The 19,955-nt window shown below is 36.0% G+C and overlaps 1 protein-coding gene across 5 annotated transcripts in view; it reads left to right on the forward strand.

Annotated features, from left to right (window-relative positions):
- The window catches only part of ATRX (ATRX chromatin remodeler), an 86,120-nt gene that overhangs the window by 30,055 nt on the left and 36,110 nt on the right, over nt 1-19,955 (forward strand). For 4 of the 5 annotated variants that reach the window (XM_083797059.1, XM_083797062.1, XM_083797063.1 and 1 more), the window contains 10 exons: nt 1,234-1,312; nt 7,790-7,920; nt 8,445-8,627; nt 9,632-9,725; nt 10,278-10,386; nt 11,045-11,224; nt 11,617-11,758; nt 12,887-12,996; nt 17,835-17,981; nt 18,187-18,364. In XM_083797059.1, coding sequence (XP_083653185.1) covers nt 1,234-1,312; nt 7,790-7,920; nt 8,445-8,627; nt 9,632-9,725; nt 10,278-10,386; nt 11,045-11,224; nt 11,617-11,758; nt 12,887-12,996; nt 17,835-17,981; nt 18,187-18,364 — 1,353 coding nt within the window. The remainder of the gene's footprint in view (nt 1-1,233; nt 1,313-7,789; nt 7,921-8,444; nt 8,628-9,631; nt 9,726-10,277; nt 10,387-11,044; nt 11,225-11,616; nt 11,759-12,886; nt 12,997-17,834; nt 17,982-18,186; nt 18,365-19,955) is intronic. The other variant, XM_083797060.1, reaches the window with a different exon arrangement.

Raw genomic sequence — 19,955 nt, forward strand, 5'->3', positions numbered from 1 at the left:
AAGCTCAAGTTGTTGAGTGAATGAGACTTAGAATCCATTTTAACCAGCAGGATACTTCTATTTATCCAAGCCTGAGATTGAGGGACTTCTCTGATCACCTCTTAACCAGATGTCTGACAGGACCATGTAGTACTAATTCCAGGACAAGGGTGTGTTGAAACAACTCAGAGCAAACCTTTTGCAGCCTAATTTTGGTCTGCTCCCGACAGGTAGAAATGCACTGTAGAAATGAACAAGGGGACCTCAGTTGATTAGGATGTTAAGGTCTCTTTTTTTCCCGAATGCTTAATATTACTATCCTGAAGATTTGACTTGTGTGCAAATCAGAGAAAAGAAAGTGGGAGGGCCTGGCAGTGTGCTAAAAATAGTGTGCTATCTGAATTTCTTTCAGTTCAGCTAGGAAAGTGCGGAGGAACGAGGAGGTGTCCTGTTGTGCTAGTCTTTCCCAGTTTGTGTTGCATTCAGTGTCCTGTGCTGTTACTTTTGACATGCTTTCCATCCGAGATGATAACCGTGTTGTACAACTGAGTTTTGATAGTTACTGTAAGGATAACATTTATTTTTCAAAATAGGTCTTCACAAATACGCAGCAAATGTATGTGCATTGTCTTTGATAGAAAGGAAAAACAGGCAAGGATTATTGTTCTCAGCTAATTCTTAATAGCAGCAAGGCAGGTGAGAAGTTTAGTAAGTGATTCTGCATTATAGTATATACTCTATATACTATATATATATTCTTTTCAGCTTCTGCAAATACAGTGGCAGAGCTCCTGAAATGGAGCTAGTAACTTCTTACAGTTCAGAAATGAAGTTCTGTAACTGGAGTCTTCAGTATTTATATGTTTTAGTGTAAAAACAATAAGTAAATTCATAGTATATAATAAGGAAACAATAGCATGTTGTGTGTAGTAGCAAAAATAACGTGGACGAAAGGGCTACTTGAAAAGCTAGGTACTTGTACTAATAAAAGTACTTATTTGTATTGTCCAGATAGCTCTTTGGTTATATAGTGAAAAAGTTGTGGTGTTAACAAGCTATTTTTATATGGGAATTCTTGATCATAGAATTACAGAATGGTTTGGGTTGAAAGGGACCTTGAAGATGCTCTAGTTCCAGCCTGGCTACTATGGGATACCTTGATGGAGATAATAGTTCATGTGCTGTGTTGTTTATTGCTGCTCTTACGTGTATCAAGTGTTTTCTTATTTTGTTTGTTTCCCCTTCCTCCCCCAGGAGATGAGGGAGACCCTAAATCAAGGGCTGTTCCAATGGAGGAGGAGGAAGATGATGATGATGACGATCCTGAGAATAGGTATGATTCCATCCATAAGGACTTAAAAAAGATTATAACACACCCTAGGCGTGGGCGCAAACCGGCGCAACGGAAGAGCAAGCAGGTTGTAAAAACCAGGACTGCCTGCCTTGTAAAGACTCGCTCACAGGCTTCCCGCAAGTTTGAACAAGGGGCCAGAAAACAGAGGCCAAAATCCAGAAATGCAAAGAAAGTATTTAGAAGTGTTAGCTAACACACCTTGCATAGGGTGTGTTATAAATGCACTGCAGCACTGTCCATTTTATGTTCCCATTGAAAAATGTGGGTTTTGTGACAACTGTTTTCATTCAGGCAGGTCTAAAACCTACTTCTGACAAATGTGAATTTCAGCTAGTGAGTAGAAGGTAAAAATTTGCATCTGTGCAATATGCAGTGCTGAGATCTTTACAGATTGCACTTGGTTATTGCTTTTGTCTAATTTACCTTTTTTTATTTGAAACGTCTTTTCTCAATAAAGAGAAAACTGTGGAGAAAGCAGTATTACAGATACTTTCAGCTGTTAATTAAAATGAGTTTTTAATCCATTAAAGAAAAACTTAAGTCACTAATGTGTTAGCTAAGGACCTGATTCTACAAGCACTTGTGCATAGAGTATCAAAGAGACTAAGTATGCATATAAATTTTTAGTCTTGCATAAGTGTACTCAGATTTGTGGCTTATGTATTGCTTCAGTTTGAGTTCAATAAAAACAGATCTATGTAAGATATAGTTAGTTTGTTAAGACATGTCATATTTTACCAATACCATTGTAGGTATCAAAATTAGCCTGGCTAGAAAATGTAAAAGCTTCATTTCCTAACGAGTGAATGCACAACATAAAGTATTGATCAGTTATGAGCTAGAGTTTGATTTTTGAACTTACTGTAGTTAGACTAAAGAGCTGTTCAACAAATTTTTATACAGTATTTCAGAAACTGATTTTTTTTGCCAAATAGCATGTATGGGACCAGCTTTGTAGCTTTGCACAATTGCTGATGGAGTCTTTTTCTGCTTCTGAGCCTTACTAGTTTGGAACATGATATCTTTGTTTCACGGAGTTGTATCTTTTGGTATATGGCTGAAGTAAATTTTACAAACACTGGTTTATATCCTTTACGGACCTCAGTTTGGCATCAAAATGGTGCTGATGATGTAGTTTCAGTCATCAAATTTAATCAATTTAACTTTTAAAGAAAGATGCTCTTTAGGGTCTTGACAGCACAGGGTCATAAGCAGAACGTGTAAGCAACGGTGATACAAGTTTTTTTTAAATGATGCTTTAATTTCAGTCCTGTTTTGATTTTTTTTTTCTTTTTTGCTTATTTCTTAAGTGTTTCTGGTGGATAACTAAGCCAATACACTTTGTCAAAGTTCAGTGTTCACAGTACAAATGTTACTGACAGACCTTCACCGTTAGTTGAAGAGTTAACCCAACTGATAATGAACAAATCAGTAATATCAAATTAGGTTCTAAAAATCAGTTTCTGTAATTTCTTTTAAAGCTGAATATTTGTTTAAGTTTATATTTAGGGAATATTTTGAATATATATTTATGATACGGGGAGGTATTTTGTCAATGAACAGTTTTGTCAACCTTCAGACATGTTAACTGGTAACTGCAGTCTAATTTTACATTCAGCATGCAATGTACTTAGCACCAAAATCAGAGAGATAAAATGTAAAAAGATGGAACAAATTTCCAGAAGTTAAAAGCTTGTTTTACTGTTTACTCAACACAAAGTGTTTAAATAGTTTACCTACTATTCAGATAAGTTGCCTATTTTCTTCCAGGCCAAAGAGGGTATGTAGTACCTACTGGGTATTTGTAGTGTGGGAGCTTTCATGTTTGCAAGTCTCTAGTTTAGATGTTCTGTATTTGCATACCTTTGGATGTGCATGACATGAATATTAATAGTCTTGAAATCATTTTTGCCAAAATGCAATATCCAAGTGGGTCATAATATGACAGACAGTGCTGTATGCTTTCATCTTATGTTGTGTAATTATCTATTACTGGTCCTTCTGATCTTTCAAATGGTACTGTTTAATATGTTTGCAGTAGTTTTGTTTATTAAGAAGTAAATAGTGTATTTAATGCAGAATGCCTTTAAGTATTTGATGGATGCAATAAATTTTTGTAAAACATTTTTCTTGTCCAAGCATTTAATTTAATACAACTCTGACAGCTTGAAAATCAGACTGTTTCAACAAAGACAGTACAGTGTTTAGAAGAAGGTGTTTGGCAGTTTTGACTTTTTAAAAACATGTATGACATTCCATCCAAACATTCATCTCCCAAAATATGTTTTAAATGGATCTAAGTTTTCAGTAATGTACCAGCAGCCCATTTAATGCAGGAATGCTCTAGTTGAAAGAAAGGTGGCTTTTATTAGCCACATGATGTGGCTTTTTTCTTCTTTGTCCTCAAAGGCTTATTTTGGGCAACTTTGTTTCTACATACAATTAGTAGGTATTTATGAACACTACGTGTGAGTTGATATCTAATTGGTAATAATAATACATCACATTCAAATAATATTTTAAACTCTTAAAAAGAAAATTATTTTACAATGTAGCATTGTCTCATCAAGGTTTTTGACAAGCTACAAGTCCATCATATTGGCACTCTAAAATTCATAAACAAGAATGGTGCAAATTATCCTGTGGACTTAACTCCACGTCACGAGAGGCTGCACCTACTATTCCATTTTTGCTGAAATGTCTGAAGGGTAATTTAAGGTAGTCCTGTGCTGTGAATAAGCAACTCCTAGGTAACTTCCTATTTGCCTCTTGTTTTCAAATGGTATTTTCCTTTAGTGTAAGTTAGAAAATACATGGTAACCAATTAATTTATAAACTTGTGTTTTCAGTATCGTTCTTCCAAAAGTGTAGTGTATTTAAATAATGATTTATATAAAATTAAACATATATACTTATTGTTCTAGAGATGGCGTATATGTCCTGGTGGGATTATAGCCCCGTTCTTTAAGGCACTGCGTAAAATTGGAAAAATGTCCTTCTTACAAATCTTACAATATGTTTAGATAAAAATGGAGTGGGTCTAGGCAACAGGACACGCTCAAGATCGCAGTAGCACTGTGGCAGAAATGAATGAAAAGCAGGTGTTTTCACTACCTGAAGTCCTTTGCTGGAGGTCACGCAGCTCTGTGCTTTTTCTTATTTAATGTTCTTTGTAGTGTTCAAATCTGGTTGGCCAAGAGTATGTTCTAAATCCTTGACACAATCCTTAAATATTACAGTATCTTTTGTTTTTTATGGGTTTCTCTGGGAGAATGGGAAGGGAGGAGTTTTCACACTACCATGACTTTTTTTTTCTTGGTACTTGCAGTTTGATGTTCCTGCAAATGTTAAATCAAGAGCATTCCATTTCCTTGCTTGGAAACCCGGTCACTTTAAATGGTTTTACATCTTAAAATAGAAATGTGCTATATTATTCTGAGTGACATATTTTAACTTGAAAACAAATTTAAAGAGTTCAGTACTCAATTTCCTCTGTATCATTTAAGCCATTTGTTACATCAGTCATTTTTTCAGATGCATTTGTAAGGGTTAATCTCTTTGGTTCTAATATTGCGTACGCGTTTAATTCTTATCAGTTTTGCGGTTACATAAAAAGTAGGAATCTTTTAAATTCTGAACATGTCTGAACAGTGTGTTACAGTTTTTGCCCAACATCATACCAGCATTGAAGAGAATGTAGGTGTTTTCGCTGAGCAAACAGTTCCATTTCTGTTTGATTCAAAGGGGTTGAATCTTTATCCTAGCTAAAAATACGTATCTCAGAGTATAAAAGCATTAACTTTTTAATCAAGATTATGATAATTAATTAGAAACTAATAAACCTGTCCAGTCGGAAGAGGTCAAGATGATTGGTGGTTATGAGGATGATCAGTAGGTAAAGAGCAGCATCTTTTGTTTATGGACACTCTATTTTATGCATGGTTTTTCTTGGTGAATGATGCATTTGCGGTTAATTTTTTTCTTAAACATTTCGCGGAAGTAAAGAGCAAATAAAAATGCCCATCTTCTCTTCTTAAGAACCAAAGTCGATCTTTGTTTAAAAATAAATGATTTTTTAAAGGTGACTTATATGAAAGGTAAGTATCATTATCCACATTCAAAGTTTGTTAATTTTGCTAATACAATTGAGCATGACATGAAGTTAGTCAGAGACAGTGTTACTAGGCAGTACGTTCAGGATTTCGTTTGAAAATTTTGCAGTTCTTTTTAGTTTTGCTGCTTTTTATCCTCTAGCCAAAAAAAAAACTTCGGTGATATTCTTGTTGGTTTTTAAATGAGAAAATTGACCAAACTGCTTCTGTCTCCATTTCCTGGAGTAGAATTCGGTGTTGATAGTTTATGTAAAAAGCTTTCTGAAAAAGCCAATCGGTGGCATTTCAAGCAATTTCAACAGAAAGTTCTTCAAACCATTAAAAGATGGAAGAAACATAGTCTTAATTTCTTATATACACACGTTGTGATGATTATTTTAAAAATAAACAGGCAGTCCCTTTTCCAAATTCTCTGGAAGGACCTAATGCAAAAACTTTCAGAAGAGGATGTTACTTATCTGTGGACTTCAGTAAGTGTTCATAGGGTTTACAGTGTGATCTGTTGATATATTGTAGAATTAAAAGCTTACCAAGAACACTGCATTTTAAAGTTTTAATCAACTATTTCAATTACTTTGCAAGCCATTCCTACAAAAAGGAGGGGGAGGCACAGAGGGGTGTTTTGGATGCTGGATGGTTTGTGACTCATTGAGCAATCTTAAATGGCTTTGTGCTGTTTACTAAACCATTTTACTTCCATCTTTTAATACCAACTAAGTATACATGAGCCTTAAAATCTTTCCAGAGAATATACTACTAAGCCAAAAACAGAAAATACTGTTAGAAGTGTATGGAGGGATGCCTTGGGAAAACTCCCTTTGAAGGTTTTTGTTCTAGGGATATGTTACATGCTGCAAAATGAAATACGAAATTCTTTAAAACTGATTTTATTGTCCTCCCATAACAGTAACAACTTTAATTTTCTAATGCCTAAGAAGCTGTATTTAAGAGATCATTGTTCCTCCAGCAGCTCCAAGTGAAGCCTTGATGGTGGCTGAGATTCATGGGTTTGAAATGGTTGTTTTGACTGGCACAAACTTTCCCATTCTGAACGTTGTGCATGCAGTATACATTAATTCTTCTGAAACGCAAGACAGACCAGATCTAACCTAGGGAAAAAAACATCATTTAACATGGATAACCACAGAATGAAAATTATAATATTTCTAATATTAATATGGGGAAGTCCTGCTTTCATTCTTTCAGGACTTTTCCCTGTGGAAGTAAGTGTTCTCAGATAAGTCCACTATTTTCCTGTGTGTTTGATACATCATTTCATATTTTCCCTTGGATGTATATTCACACAGATTTTTTTTTGTTTGATTTTTGGTTTTTAATGTTACAAGAGCACATAAAGAAACCATTTTCCATAGTAACTTTTTGCATATTAGCAGAAAACATTCTTGTGCTGAGATGAATGAAACTGGGGGAAGCTGAGCAGTTTGTGGAACAGGAAATAAGATTATTATTTTCCTTGAAAGTTCAGGTCCCATAATGATTGATAAATCTCTTTTGTGTCATGCATATATATTTTTTGCTGTATTTACTGTAAGGCAAGTGCTTGTAGTTACATGAGGGATTCAGTGTGTTTTTTTCCCCCCAGGCACTTATTAGCTGTTCATCTTCAGACATCATGAGTTGCATCCATTACTACAGCATCTCTTTTGCAATAGAGTTGTCCTACACTTAGTATGGTAACCCAACTGAAGGCTAATTATATAGATGTAGGGTAATATATATGTTTTAAAACCTGTGAATTAATGCATATCGCAGCAATCCTTTCTCTGTGCTTAAAACGTGCATTCAGTGCTGCATTGTTTTTAAAACTAGTGCTGTTTAATGGTGTAAATTCAGTGCCTCGGGAAATTAAGGCATTTGAATCCCATTGACGTGAATCAATCAAGAATGATAACTTGACAGGGGGAAATGATTTGAGTACTAAGATTTGATCTTCACCTTCTTGTTATGATTAGAATTCACATAGGTGCCTGTCCCAGCAGAGATTAGAAGAGATGAGAATGAAAAAAATAAAGCAAATAGACCATGAATACAATGAAATGTTTGTTTCTACGCTTTATAACTATCTGCAGCCTTACTGTGAAGTACTTAACTTTTAACAAGCATGGTACAGATCTGCTTTCTAAAAGCAAGTTAACACAATGTATTTAGTTAACATGAGTTTTTGCTTTTATATCCTGTCTTATCACAGTGACTTTTCATCATACGTTTTTTTGTTCAGCTTTCAAACCTTTTTGTGAAGTTCTGAGTGGTATAGGATTACATTTATCGTTCATAGATTTGCTTGAACAATGGAATACATAGTTTTTTCTGTTTTACTTCAAAGAATTGCCAAGAAAATGCTTTTAGAAGAAATCAAAGCCAATCTTTCCTCTGACGAGGATGCATCTTCAGATGAAGAGTCGGATGAAGGAAAAAAGAAAACTGGAAAACAAAATGAAAACACAGCAGATGATGGTGAGCACCAAACGCATCTGGAAAAAAGTGGTGCTGTCGTGCCTGTCATAATTTCAAAGGTCACTTGAGAAATTATTAAAATGTTTTCAATTTTCAACAACAAAAAACTGATGTTGCTTTCTGGTAGACAAATAAATAAAAGCCCGTGTACATGATCATGAGGATTATCATCCCTTTTACGGTTCTGAAAGTGGTTTTATTTTTTTGTCTTTGTGGGTTGTTTTTTTAATACTTATTTTATAGTCAATTAAGAAATTCTGTGGGTTTGTGAGGAATATTCCGTGAAGAACAGTAAGATATGCAAATATACAGGAGTGATTTGGCTAACAGATGTAGTCATTGCAACAGACACTTAAGTGCTCAGGCAATGTAAAATATGGTTTGAGGGAACAACTCTATGTTGTTGTCTGTATCTTCCTGGAAAAGCAGAGAAATTAACCTAAATTAATTCTGATGTTAATTCTTGTCAAATTTAAGAAAAAAATGACCATTGTGCATGTTGTACTGACTCTTATCTCCGACAGAAGAGAATGAAAAGGAGAAGGATAATTCCGAATCAGATTCAGAGGAAGAAGACTCAAAGAAGCCCAGATACAGACACAGACTACTGAGACACAAGCTGACAGTGAGTGATGGAGAATCTGGTGAAGAAAAAAAGGGGAAACCTAAAGACACAAAAGAAGGGAAGCGCAGAAATAGAAGGAAAGGTACACAATCCAAATGTTTCTGTCAAAAACATACTTCTATAAAATAACCCCAAAGCGTGTCAAAATGTAGAATTGAAACTGTTAATTTTTAATCTCTGCATAAGCTTCCTTATGTATTAAATCTGAATTCATTTTTCTGTTTGATAAACAGTTTTATTTAAAATGTTAAATGTGCATGCAGCAGGTTACAGCTCTTTACTACTGTATCCTTTGAATTGGATTAATCCTGTTGAGTCTTATGATATTAATCTTTAATAACAGAGTGGAACCCAGTAGGTCTCACTTGTGAAAATCAATCTTGCCTTTTATGTGATTTCTCCTTTCCTTGGATTGTTAATAGGCCCTTGTGTCATCAAAGAATTTCACCTGGCTTAAATGTTGTGAGCTTCAGCTGAACACTAGATGGCACTCTGAAGGGCTGCCTGCCTTAGCTTTCTCATTTTCCTTGTTGCATGCAAGAGCAAAGAATTTGTCAACCCCTAACATTTTGAGTCAGTTCTAAACTTGCTATGCCTGAAGAAACTTCAAGCCATAAACACAGTAATATAATTGCCTACCTTGTTAGTAAACTGTTTGTCTGCATTATGTGTGAAGAGTGATTTTAAAATGATATCTGAAACATTTGAAAGGAAAGCTTCTATTTAACTAAAAATCATCTTTTTTTTTTTTTTAAGTTCAGCGCTGTTCCCCATTATGTTCTGTCCTCTTCACTCACTGTCTCTGAAGCTTTCCAATACAATTCTGTTTGCTTATAAGTCATGCTTAGATATTTTCATGCAAAAAGCTTAGTCTTGTTGGCCTAATATGCTATCAGGACTCAGCTTTTCTGCTCTGTACCCCTTATATTGCTGATGCTGCTTCTTGGTATGTTCAGTGGGTCCAGTACTGTCTGAAATGAACTTCTACAAGTGCTTGTTGACCTCAAACACTTTGTATGATTAGAAAATGTCATGTTGCTTACTTTGCAATAATATTCAACACGAAATCATACTTCATTTTTAAAGTGAGCAGTGATGATTCAAATGAATCGGAGTTTCACGAATCTGCCGTTAGTGAAGAAGTCAGCGAGTCTGAAGATGACCAGCGTCCAAGAACAAGGTATAAATAAAACTTTGCTATTCTTACCTTGTGTTTGGGTTTTGTTTTTGTTTTTCATCCCTGCCATCTAGGCAGTGAGACGGTAAAACATAAAGACTTCTGGTAACTTTGGAGACATTGGATCAGTCCTTAAAACCTTTGATTCTTCTTGTATATAAATTTGTTATCTGCTAATTAAATTTGCAGCAAATGTGAGAATTTTGCAATTGCATCACAGCATGTGGTACATGGCAATTTGATAAGCCAGTAGGAAAAATGTAGCAAAACAAATAGCATTTTTGTGCCAATTATGTCATTTGGGGAATGATGGGTTGCAGTAGCAAACTGATATTTAATGAGTCTGACCTTCTTCAGAGTTGTCTGGAATAGTCTGTTACTGTTTGTGTCCAGTAAGATGAGGGGGAGGAGAGGATTTGGAAGTAAAACCCTGACTGCACAAAAGAAGTATATGTTCTGTTGATTAGCAGTGTAGTTCGTGTAATTTTTTTATCATTGTTTGTCAATGAGGCAATCTATTATTATTGTTTGTCAGTAAGACTGCCTTTATTATAGATCTGCCAAGAAAGCTGAGGCAGAAGAAAACCAGCGCAGTTACAAACAGAAAAAGAAACGGAGGCGTATAAAGGTTCAAGAGGATTCTTCAAGTGAAAACAATAACAAGGTACTGTATTGTGTTTTGAATTAATAAATAGGAAAAGGAGTTCCTGTTTTGTATGCTAATTGTTCAGGGGTGTAGGTATCTCAAACAGCTCTATACAAAGCACAGTAAAAAGTTAAAACTTTTCTCAGTGTTAACTGTTAAAATTTGTAAACTAGCACTACAATGGGCAAAAACCACGTCACATTTCTCGTTTCCTTGTTTACCTGTTAATTTGGAAACAAAAAGCAAAACAACTTTTAAGTAAATGGAATTAAAAAAAATTAAATATAGAAGATGACACATAGTAGGTTAAGATTTTTCTAGTAATAAAGTTTCTTTTCCTATGTAGTGTAGGTGCTGGCTGATCTAGCAGCACTAAAACAGAAGAACAGTTCTTTATTAAGTCATTATTTGATACCATATGATAACAGTACCTTCAGTACTGCTTTTGCACAGCTGGGTTAATCTTTAATATCTCAGAATACATTATAGTTAAGGTGCCACTTCTGTTGTCATGTTGACTACCCGTTTTAAAAAACAAACAAACAAAAAACAGTATCTTTTGTCCTATGAGCTAAACTCTACCAGTGTGTATTGAAATTACTGAGAGCTTATCTGAAAATCAAGGATTTCATGGTCTATGTCATAATTCTCTTGGTAATACTTTAATTTGTAATAGAGTAATTCTGAGGATGAAGAAAACGACGATTCAAAATCTCCTGGAAAAGGCAGGAAGAAAATAAGGAAGATTATTAAAGATGATAAGCTTAGAACAGAAACACAAAATGCACTTAAAGAGGAAGAAGAAAGAAGAAAACGGATAGCAGAAAGAGAACGGGAGAGAGAGAAGTTGAGAGAGGTATGTTCTGTTTTCATTGCAAAATGGTAGGAAGTTGAATTGCTGATGACATTTAAGATGTCATATTTCTACCTCAATTTAATTTGATAAGTAATTTTATAAGTACTTATATGTAGACTTGTAAGCCATAAGTTTAGTTTGTAGTTTGCAGGTAACACTGCATTTTTATTTAAGCCTACTGAGATCTTTAGAAAGCTGTCCAGTTGCCTATTGCTTTACTTTTCCGTGGGAAAAAGCAATCCCCCAAAGCAAGCTGATGATGCGTGGTAAAGGATTAAAGGTTCCTCTTTATTTAAATAATGACATCCGTTTTTGCTAAAGCTAGTGTTTGTCAAATGCTTGGCATTATTCACTTGTAAAGTATTCCTATGATGTACTGTTTCTGCTTATAGGTGATAGAGATAGAGGATGCTTCACCTCTGAAATGTCCCATTACAACTAAGCTGGTTTTAGATGAAGATGAAGAAACAAAAGAACCATTAGTGCAGGTTCACAGGAATATAGTTACCAGACTGAAACCACACCAAGTAGATGGTAAGAAGAGATTTAAAACTTTTTTTTTCTAATTTTATTTTTTTACACTGGCACAGTGTCATGTGCAATCTGAATTAGAATCATAAGAGAAACTCCTTGGCAGGCAAATACCAAAGCATTGTGTTTTATGTTCTATTTTGGAAGATCTGAACAAATGAGATCACGAATAAATACATAGTTCTATTTTGCAAGCAAAGAGTCCTAGATATTTCAAGTTGGAAGAGTCTTTAGAATCATACAGCTCTCTGCACTGAGGCAGAATCAAATATAAGTTAACCATTTTGCTGAGGACAATCTGTTTGATTTTTACAGTTTTCAGTGAGGATTTAGAAATCCCACAGTATTTTCCTGGCTTTCTCATCCAGAATCTTTTTTCTGGTACTTGGCATGACCTGACTGCAAATTAACCCAACTTCTTTTCGTTTTCTACTTTTAGTGAAGAAGGAGAAGAGAATGACCAATCATAGCTTTCTTCATAGCTCATTCTGTTCTCCTAAATTCCAGAAAGTTCATAATATATCTTTCCATGTTAGTAAGAATCTTCTGGGCTTATTTCAGCACTTAAAGGGAGGTGCCATGAACCAGACACAATAGTTGAAGCTTCATCTGTGCTGAGTATAGCATTGTAGAATACAATTCCCCAGTAAATACATGGCATAGAAGAAGAAATCACCCAGCAGACCTTCATATTAACACATTTTGTTATTAGGATTATATTTTCTCTCCCTTTTCAGCTGTCATAGTTCTTATTTGAATTTTCTTTCTTTAAGCATAGAGCTTTACATCTGATCTGTCTCGACAGAATTTCTTCTTGCAGATTACCAGGATCATTTGCCACTGCTGTTCTATTTCCTCTTTTCTCCCTGCCCCCAAGGTTGAAGCCATCTGCAGTCTGCACAGTAGTACTCTTTAATCCAGTTGCCACATCTTCAGTGAAAACTGTTGAATATAATTGATTTCAAGGCAAAGCTCATCTCGCATGCTAGCCATCTGACAGAAATTAATCAATAATTACCCTGAGCGCTGCTTTTGTAAGATTTATCATGATCTTACAGTGACTGCTCTAATCAGGTGAACCGTAATAAAATGGATGATTAATAAGTAATTTTTCAACAAATTTTTTTTCAGGTGTTCAGTTCATGTGGGATTGCTGTTGTGAATCTGTTAAAAAGACAAAGACGTCTCCTGGTTCAGGATGCATTCTTGCTCACTGTATGGGTCTGGGGAAAACATTACAGGTAAGGAACAAAAGTCTTCTTGTTTTCTGGTCTGTAGCTTGCTCTCAAATCTGATCCAGCAAAAGGCAATTTTAATGACTTTCAGAACATAGTAAAATTTACTAGGCAGTGACTTGATGAGGGCTAGAGAAAAGGATTTGTAAAAAGATTCTCATGAAGAAGTTGTGTTTGGTAGTATGTAGGTGTGCAAGTTCTGATAAGCACTTGTGCTTCCTCCACTTAAAAAAAAAAGTCTGAAATTAAATAAGGTAGTTGTTGACTTAAATCGTCACTTAAAAACTCATATGTAATTGTAAATGATGTGTAGCTCGCTCACAACCCAGAATAACAAAATACAGCTGGTAGGAAACAGTTTCAGAAACCTCTGTTTCTAAGCCAATTTAATAACCGTAAGCAGGTTTTGTTCTTTACTGTCTTCTTTATTCTTCTTCATTCATGCGTTGCCCTTTAAATTGTTTCTTTTCCTCACTAGTTTTTGGATTTTGGAATTTTTTTGCATTGATAAAGTAGATATTTATCTGTTCATTGGGTTCTGTTTTTTTGTTTTATGCCAGGCTTTTACTGTCTAAACTCAGATGCTTTGTGCTATAACATAAACAATGTTTTGTTACAATTTAGACTCTTCTGGATTGGAGAAGGGGAACACTGGTTTATTTTATGTTTTTTTGTTTCTTTTTTTGCGTTTTTTTTTCAGTAATCTGTTGTGGTTTTTTGTTTGTTTATTTTTTCCAGTAATCTTTCGTATGTACATTCTTATTTCTGGGTTGTTGTGCATCACAAACATATAAGACCAGGAACTTTCATTGCCATAGCAGTAAAAAGATACGATACACTTTAAAGCCTTTTTTTGCTTCTTTATTTGTTTTCTTTGGCTTTACAGTTCTTTGCTTTCTCAGATCTTCAGGTTCAAGCCTTCAGTGTCATTTCAGTGCGTTTCTTCTCCTTTATACCGCTGAAGACTGCTTCTTAAAACTCTAAACCAGAATACTGTGGCATTTCTTTAAAAAGATTTCCATTTTGTTACAATTGGCTTTTCTGCCTTATTAAAAGTTGCACAGTGAACAGCTTCCCATTTCTATTAAGTCTTTAAAACCTGAAGCTCAATCCTCATCTTAAGATGTTTCTTTTGAAACTGATCACCCAAGCAGCTGTTGTAAAACAACACTCACAGCTCTTTTTCTTGAGTCTCTTAGAAGATGCTTATGCCCTCTGTCAGGTTACCTTGACCTTCAAAAGGAAGAAAAGATACAGAACAGTTTTCTTGAGTTCCCCGCTTCTCGGTATTCATGCTGCTACTTTTTCAGGGGAACTGGGAGTGTTGAATTCCTTTTCTTTTTGCTTGTTTCCAAGTATCTGTCTTCATGAATTTTGGTTTCGCATTCAGCCATATTTAGCATTGCTATGAGCAGAGAACTGGGGCAAGTTGCTTGTCTTGCTGCCGTGTTGCCCAGTCTGTTCCCAAGAATTCCTTTAGCAGAAGTCATTTGACAGATGAACCTTTCCCTTTTATTTTGGGGAGGAGAAATGGAAAATTTAGAGAGCTCTCGAAAAGAAAGGAGGACAACAGTCTTATCAGTGCTTAAAAAGGCTGAATGCTCACATCGATAGGTGGAAAAGATGGTGCCTTTAGGTGGTGTCATGACTTGCCTTCAAAAAGGAAACTGTTTAATGCCTCTTGAGCTGCAGGAAGCTGACCATTAGTGTTTATATCAAAAAAAAAGTCTACCATTTACTCTTAGTCTAAGATCACTGCTGATAAAAAGCAGGGCCGCTGTGGTCTCATTGTCATTGGCCTTCATTGATGCTGTGTTTCCTCGCTTATGGAGAAGGGAGGTATTCCCACATCTTTACCAGGACAACTGGCTGCTGAAACAAGTCGTTGTGAACATTTTTGATCTCTAGCTTGAGGTGAATCATTAGAAATCTAATTTGCTACTTCTGCGGACACAGGAGTTGATCAGAATTGACTTCAGCTTGGGTTCAGTCAGGGCCTTCCTCCACCAGGAGCAGTCCTTAGCTGTAAAGTCGCTTGACAGGAGATCCGCCAGGTGCCTCTGGTGAGTTTGAGTCTAGCCGATGTAGCAGCCAGCACTTGTGCAGCACTTCATTCCGAATTCCCTCTTCAAATGCTCCGAGTCTGGATGCACTTCAGTCGTTCTTGGAGTGCAGTCTCTTTGGCGTGGTGATGATGGTTCTCAAAGAGGTTGTTTTCTTCCTACAGTGAGGATGGGATCCTCAAAGCGTCTGTGAGGAAATGCCATTTCACTGGCCTCTTCTGTCTTGGTCAGTTGTGGTGAAAGCTTCCCCCATTGGATTGGGAAGCCCTCTCACCTGACCTGAAGGCTCAAGATCTGTTCATTCCTAGAGAGGTCAGTATACCCACGTACTGGAATTCCGTGCTGTATGAAAGATGTCTCCACGTTTTTGTGCCACAGCTGGATTCATCCGCAGGTGACAACAGCCAGCGTTACAACCTTGGTAGTAACTTAGCAAACCAAACGCTGTACAGTGCTGTTGACAGCTGGTCTTTGACACCTTTGTGTTTGGCTTATGAGGCTTGTCAGTAGTTTTTATTTGCCTTACGAGGTGTTATTGGGCATAGTCAGCATGTGGACACTGCTAGACCATAGGCTTGGCTTGACTTGATGTCCTCCTTTATTAGTTTTAGAGTCTTGAGATGTGTTCCAAGACGAAATCTTCAGAGAGGTATCTCCAAATCTAGCAGGGGGTATCTGCTTTTTGCTGGCATTAGCTGTGCCTTACTGGGTCAGATGCTTCCTGCTTCTTGTGTCTTCCCTCTAATCCAGTCTTCAGGGTGGATTCTTCCATTTCTGCATCTGCAATTGAGCCTTCAGGATTCTTCAGCAAGTGAAGTGACATAGGAAATACCTAATCCTGCCCTCCTCTGATCTAGTTGAGATGAATTTTATTTCAGACTTACTGATCCTGAAAATCTTTTTTCATGATCTGGGAATTGCAGGATATAGTCACAGAGTGCTTAGTTGGCTCCCTCAGATTCTTTAGATTCCTGGGATTCCTTTGTAAAGAAGTGAATCAGAGAAAGTTTAGCTTTGTTTGTTTTTTTTAGCGTTGTTTGTTTTTCTGGTTTGGTTTTTTGAGTAATACAAAGCTGTAGATGAATAGAGAAACTGCAGTCATTCCCTGGATTCCTCTATGTTCTGCTTAGGTAAAACAAGCTGCAATCTTGATTGTGATGCACAGCACATGGACAGTACAGTGTGTGTGGTTTGGTTTCTTGTTTTTGTTTTTTTTAGAACTCCAGCTGCAGCATATCTCTTTGCTTTGTTGATGGAAGCTGAGGCAGAAGACCTCACCTGTTAAAACAATCCAGAATCCCATAGAAGAGAATTTTCATACGTACCTTGAAGAGTGTATTTTTACATGCTTAATTCTGATTTTACATGTTATGGTTCCTCAGGAGTTAGATCCCAGCTTTTCCTGGAGATTTGCAAAGTAGTGCAGAAGTGTAGAACTTTTCAGTGCGGCAGTGGAACCCGGATTACTTTGTACATTTATACTTGATACACTTTAAACTTCAGTAAATAGCTTGAAATGTTTCACACTGGAAGATATTTTTATATGTGATTGCAAACATGACACAGTGGCTGTGTCGTGACTTCTTGATAATCAAATGTTTTTATGGATCCTGTTTGTAGCTAAATAATCTTTTTTATTTTCCCTTACATGGTTATTTGCCAGTCCTCCCACTGTACTCAACAATGCCATTTGTTGTTTAGCTCTTAATAGGACTTTCCTGATGAGCCTTCATGGGTAGTTTCTTTCTGCATCTGAACATAAGATGCTTTTGTGTTGATAGCAAAACCACTAGTAATTATTCTGGTATTGGAGCATCTAAAAACAGTTTGGTGCCCAGTGCTCAAATCTTAGTCATGCAGTTTAAAATTACTTTGATGCGGTGTATTGAATCAGGGTTGTAAGATAACAAGTTTTGATCCAGAAAGAAATTCCTGGGTGTTGTATGGCTGTGGATTACGGGGCAGCCTTCACCATTAAATGGCAGTGAGAGCTGGGGCTGTTCTGGGATCTCTGGCTGCTCTGCTCCTGACTTCTTACGTGCTACCTCCAGTCCTGGTTTTATTTGCTATTGCTCAAAAACAGGCAGCCCAACAGAAATACTCTTAAATGGCAGCAAAAGAGTTAGTTTTTTTTTTCCAAGCCTCAAGAAGGTGTTATCATCTGTAGGATATACCCAGGCTGGCTTTAGGGTGAATATCATAAAGCATTTCAATAACCTGCTTCAGAGCTCATTTGCAAGAGCAAAACCTGGGTTTGAATCCTGAAAAAAAATAAATCCCATGCATAATTTGCCAGTATGTTGGAAAAAAAAAACACACCATGGAAAACATAATTTAAGACTGAAAGTCACTTTCAAGAAATTTGACACAGTCATCAAGTCCGTAGAGGTGAATTTATTTAAGGTTTGGGGTTACTACTGGGGGAAGGCTTACAAATTACTTAATAGAAATTCTTAGTTTATGAAAATGATTGGTGAAATGTAAAGGGAGGTTTACAGTTCAACTATTCAAATAGTGCAGCTATACAATTTTAAACTATATCTCTATCACTATATGAAGGATTTAAGCAGCTGTGCAACCCAAATTAATAATCATATGAAATCAAAATATACATGTATTGAATTTTAAGCATCAAGTTGTTTAACAAACAGAAAAAGTATGTGCGAGTAAGATTGCGGTTGGTACATTTTATATGTGAATGAATATGTACCTGTGTGTTTCTTTCCTGTCCTTCAGTGCTCGGCATTTAATTTGGCATTTTGTTTGTTGTTCCTCTTGCAGGTAGTAAGTTTTCTTCACACGGTCTTGCTTTGTGACAAGCTGGATTTCCGGACGGCTCTGGTAGTGTGTCCACTGAACACTGCCTTGAACTGGTTGAATGAGTTTGAAAAATGGCAAGAAGGTTTTGAAGATGATGAGAAATTAGAGGTATTATAAGGCTTAAAAAGAGTTCTTAAAAATGAAATAACTGAATGATTTGCATAATTGGGAAGCTCCACTACTCAAAATACAGGCTAAGGAATGCACTTTGTTTGAAAAAATCACTAGCATTAATATGCCTTAAGGTATTTAAGTTACACCACTACTTTGGAATTTTAAGAGGAACTGAAGCATGTTTTTTTCCATTTGAAAGGTCTGTGAACTAGCAACTGTGAAACGCCCCCAAGAGAGAAGCTATATGCTCCAGCGTTGGCAAGATGAGGGAGGTGTGATGATAATAGGCTACGAGATGTATCGTAATCTTGCACAAGGCAGGAACGTGAAGAGTAGAAAACTTAAAGAAATATTTAATAAAGCTTTAGTTGATCCAGGTAAGTGGAAAATTAATGAAGGTATGCATTATATGTAATGAATTTTTATGTTTCAGAATATGAGCTAAGTAATCACGGAAATGGCAGTCTGTTGGGCAGATGATTTTAAACAGTAACATTGGCAAGATTTATCACAATTTTTTTTTCCCCTTTGCTGAATTACAGAGGTGGTTGTTCAGAAGCTGCACAGTGCTTTTGTAAATAGCCTGCCTGTAAGGGTCTTTTGTATTAGGTCCAATATGGAAATGGCCACAGGAACACATACTGGAAACTTTTTCTCATGGGTATCTTTTTTGCAACCATTGCTTTCTTTGCGTGGTAATTTCAAGTGTGAATTGATGGTTACTGTAATCCGCAATTTTATTAAAACCACAAACTACTTGATCTTCACTAGAATTCTGCAGGTACAGGAGCAAGCACACATAAAGAATAGTTGAAAACATATACCTCAGAAGTGTGAAGAAATGAGTATTAATTAAGTGCTAATTAGTTGATTGCAGATAAAGCACTTTTTCATATTTTTTTCCAGTCTGTGAAATGGATGTTTGGTTTTAAGTTGAGCTGAATGGGGCAAATTTCTGTAAAATGTGTATATAAGCACTTGAAAATACTGTTGATAAAAACCAGTTTTATCGGGTGATCATCAAAAACAACTAAAAACTTCGGAATTAGCAAGTTTCACCAAAATGGCAAAATTTTCTTCCAAATTCTGACCTAGTAACTGATATGAGAACTACCTAAGATTATTCACAGCACAATATATTTTAAATACCGTATTTAAAAGATACCTTTGCCATAACTTTGATATTGTACTTACAGTTGATTAAATTTGGGAATGCTGATGTGGTAGGTAAGGGAAATGATTTATCTGGTTCTTCAGGTAGATGTTCTTGGGGTTTAGTTATCTGATTGGACTTTAAGTTATGTGACTGTTAGCGTATGGTTGATTTTATTTTATTTAAGCATTCCGATTTCATGTGAAATAACAGCATTGGTCTTGCTTGTACTTGGTCTTGCTGACTGATTTTTATGAACTTCACAAATGGGGAAAAACCACTTCGTGATTATTGTTACAGAACTTTAAAAATCACATTTTCATAATGATGAGGTACAATAGAAGTTGACTAGAGAGAAGGCGTAATTGACTAGGGTCCTGATTGTATGTTGTAGTCATAAAAGACACTGAAAATCAAACAGCTCTACGTGTAACCTGGCCATGAAAGGTTGTTTCGTAGCTCTCTGTATACATATATTTCAGCAATACAGGTGAGCAAATTCAGTCTCTGTGATTCTTAAATAAAATAATTACTCATTCTTGTGTTTCGTAAGCTAATGTTTAGCTTATGATGGATTGGTTTCCTTCTTAGTCTGGAAGTTTGTCTCATTCGTATGTCTCATTTGCTGTTATTACCTGATTAATTATTACTGTTATACTACCTCCCTGCTATTTCTGCAGGTTCCTGCCTCTTCCATTGCAGTGAAAGTGGCGTTTCCCTGATCCTGTTATGAATTGGTTCAGGAACATAAGATAAGCCAAAAGTAAACTTTCAAAAATGATCAGTTTGTATGTATTTTAGTTCTCTGAATTGGC

The sequence above is a fragment of the Anser anser genome (assembly GCF_964211835.1).
Source record: "Anser anser genome assembly, chromosome: 13".
NCBI classification, from domain to species: Eukaryota; Metazoa; Chordata; class Aves; order Anseriformes; family Anatidae; genus Anser; species Anser anser.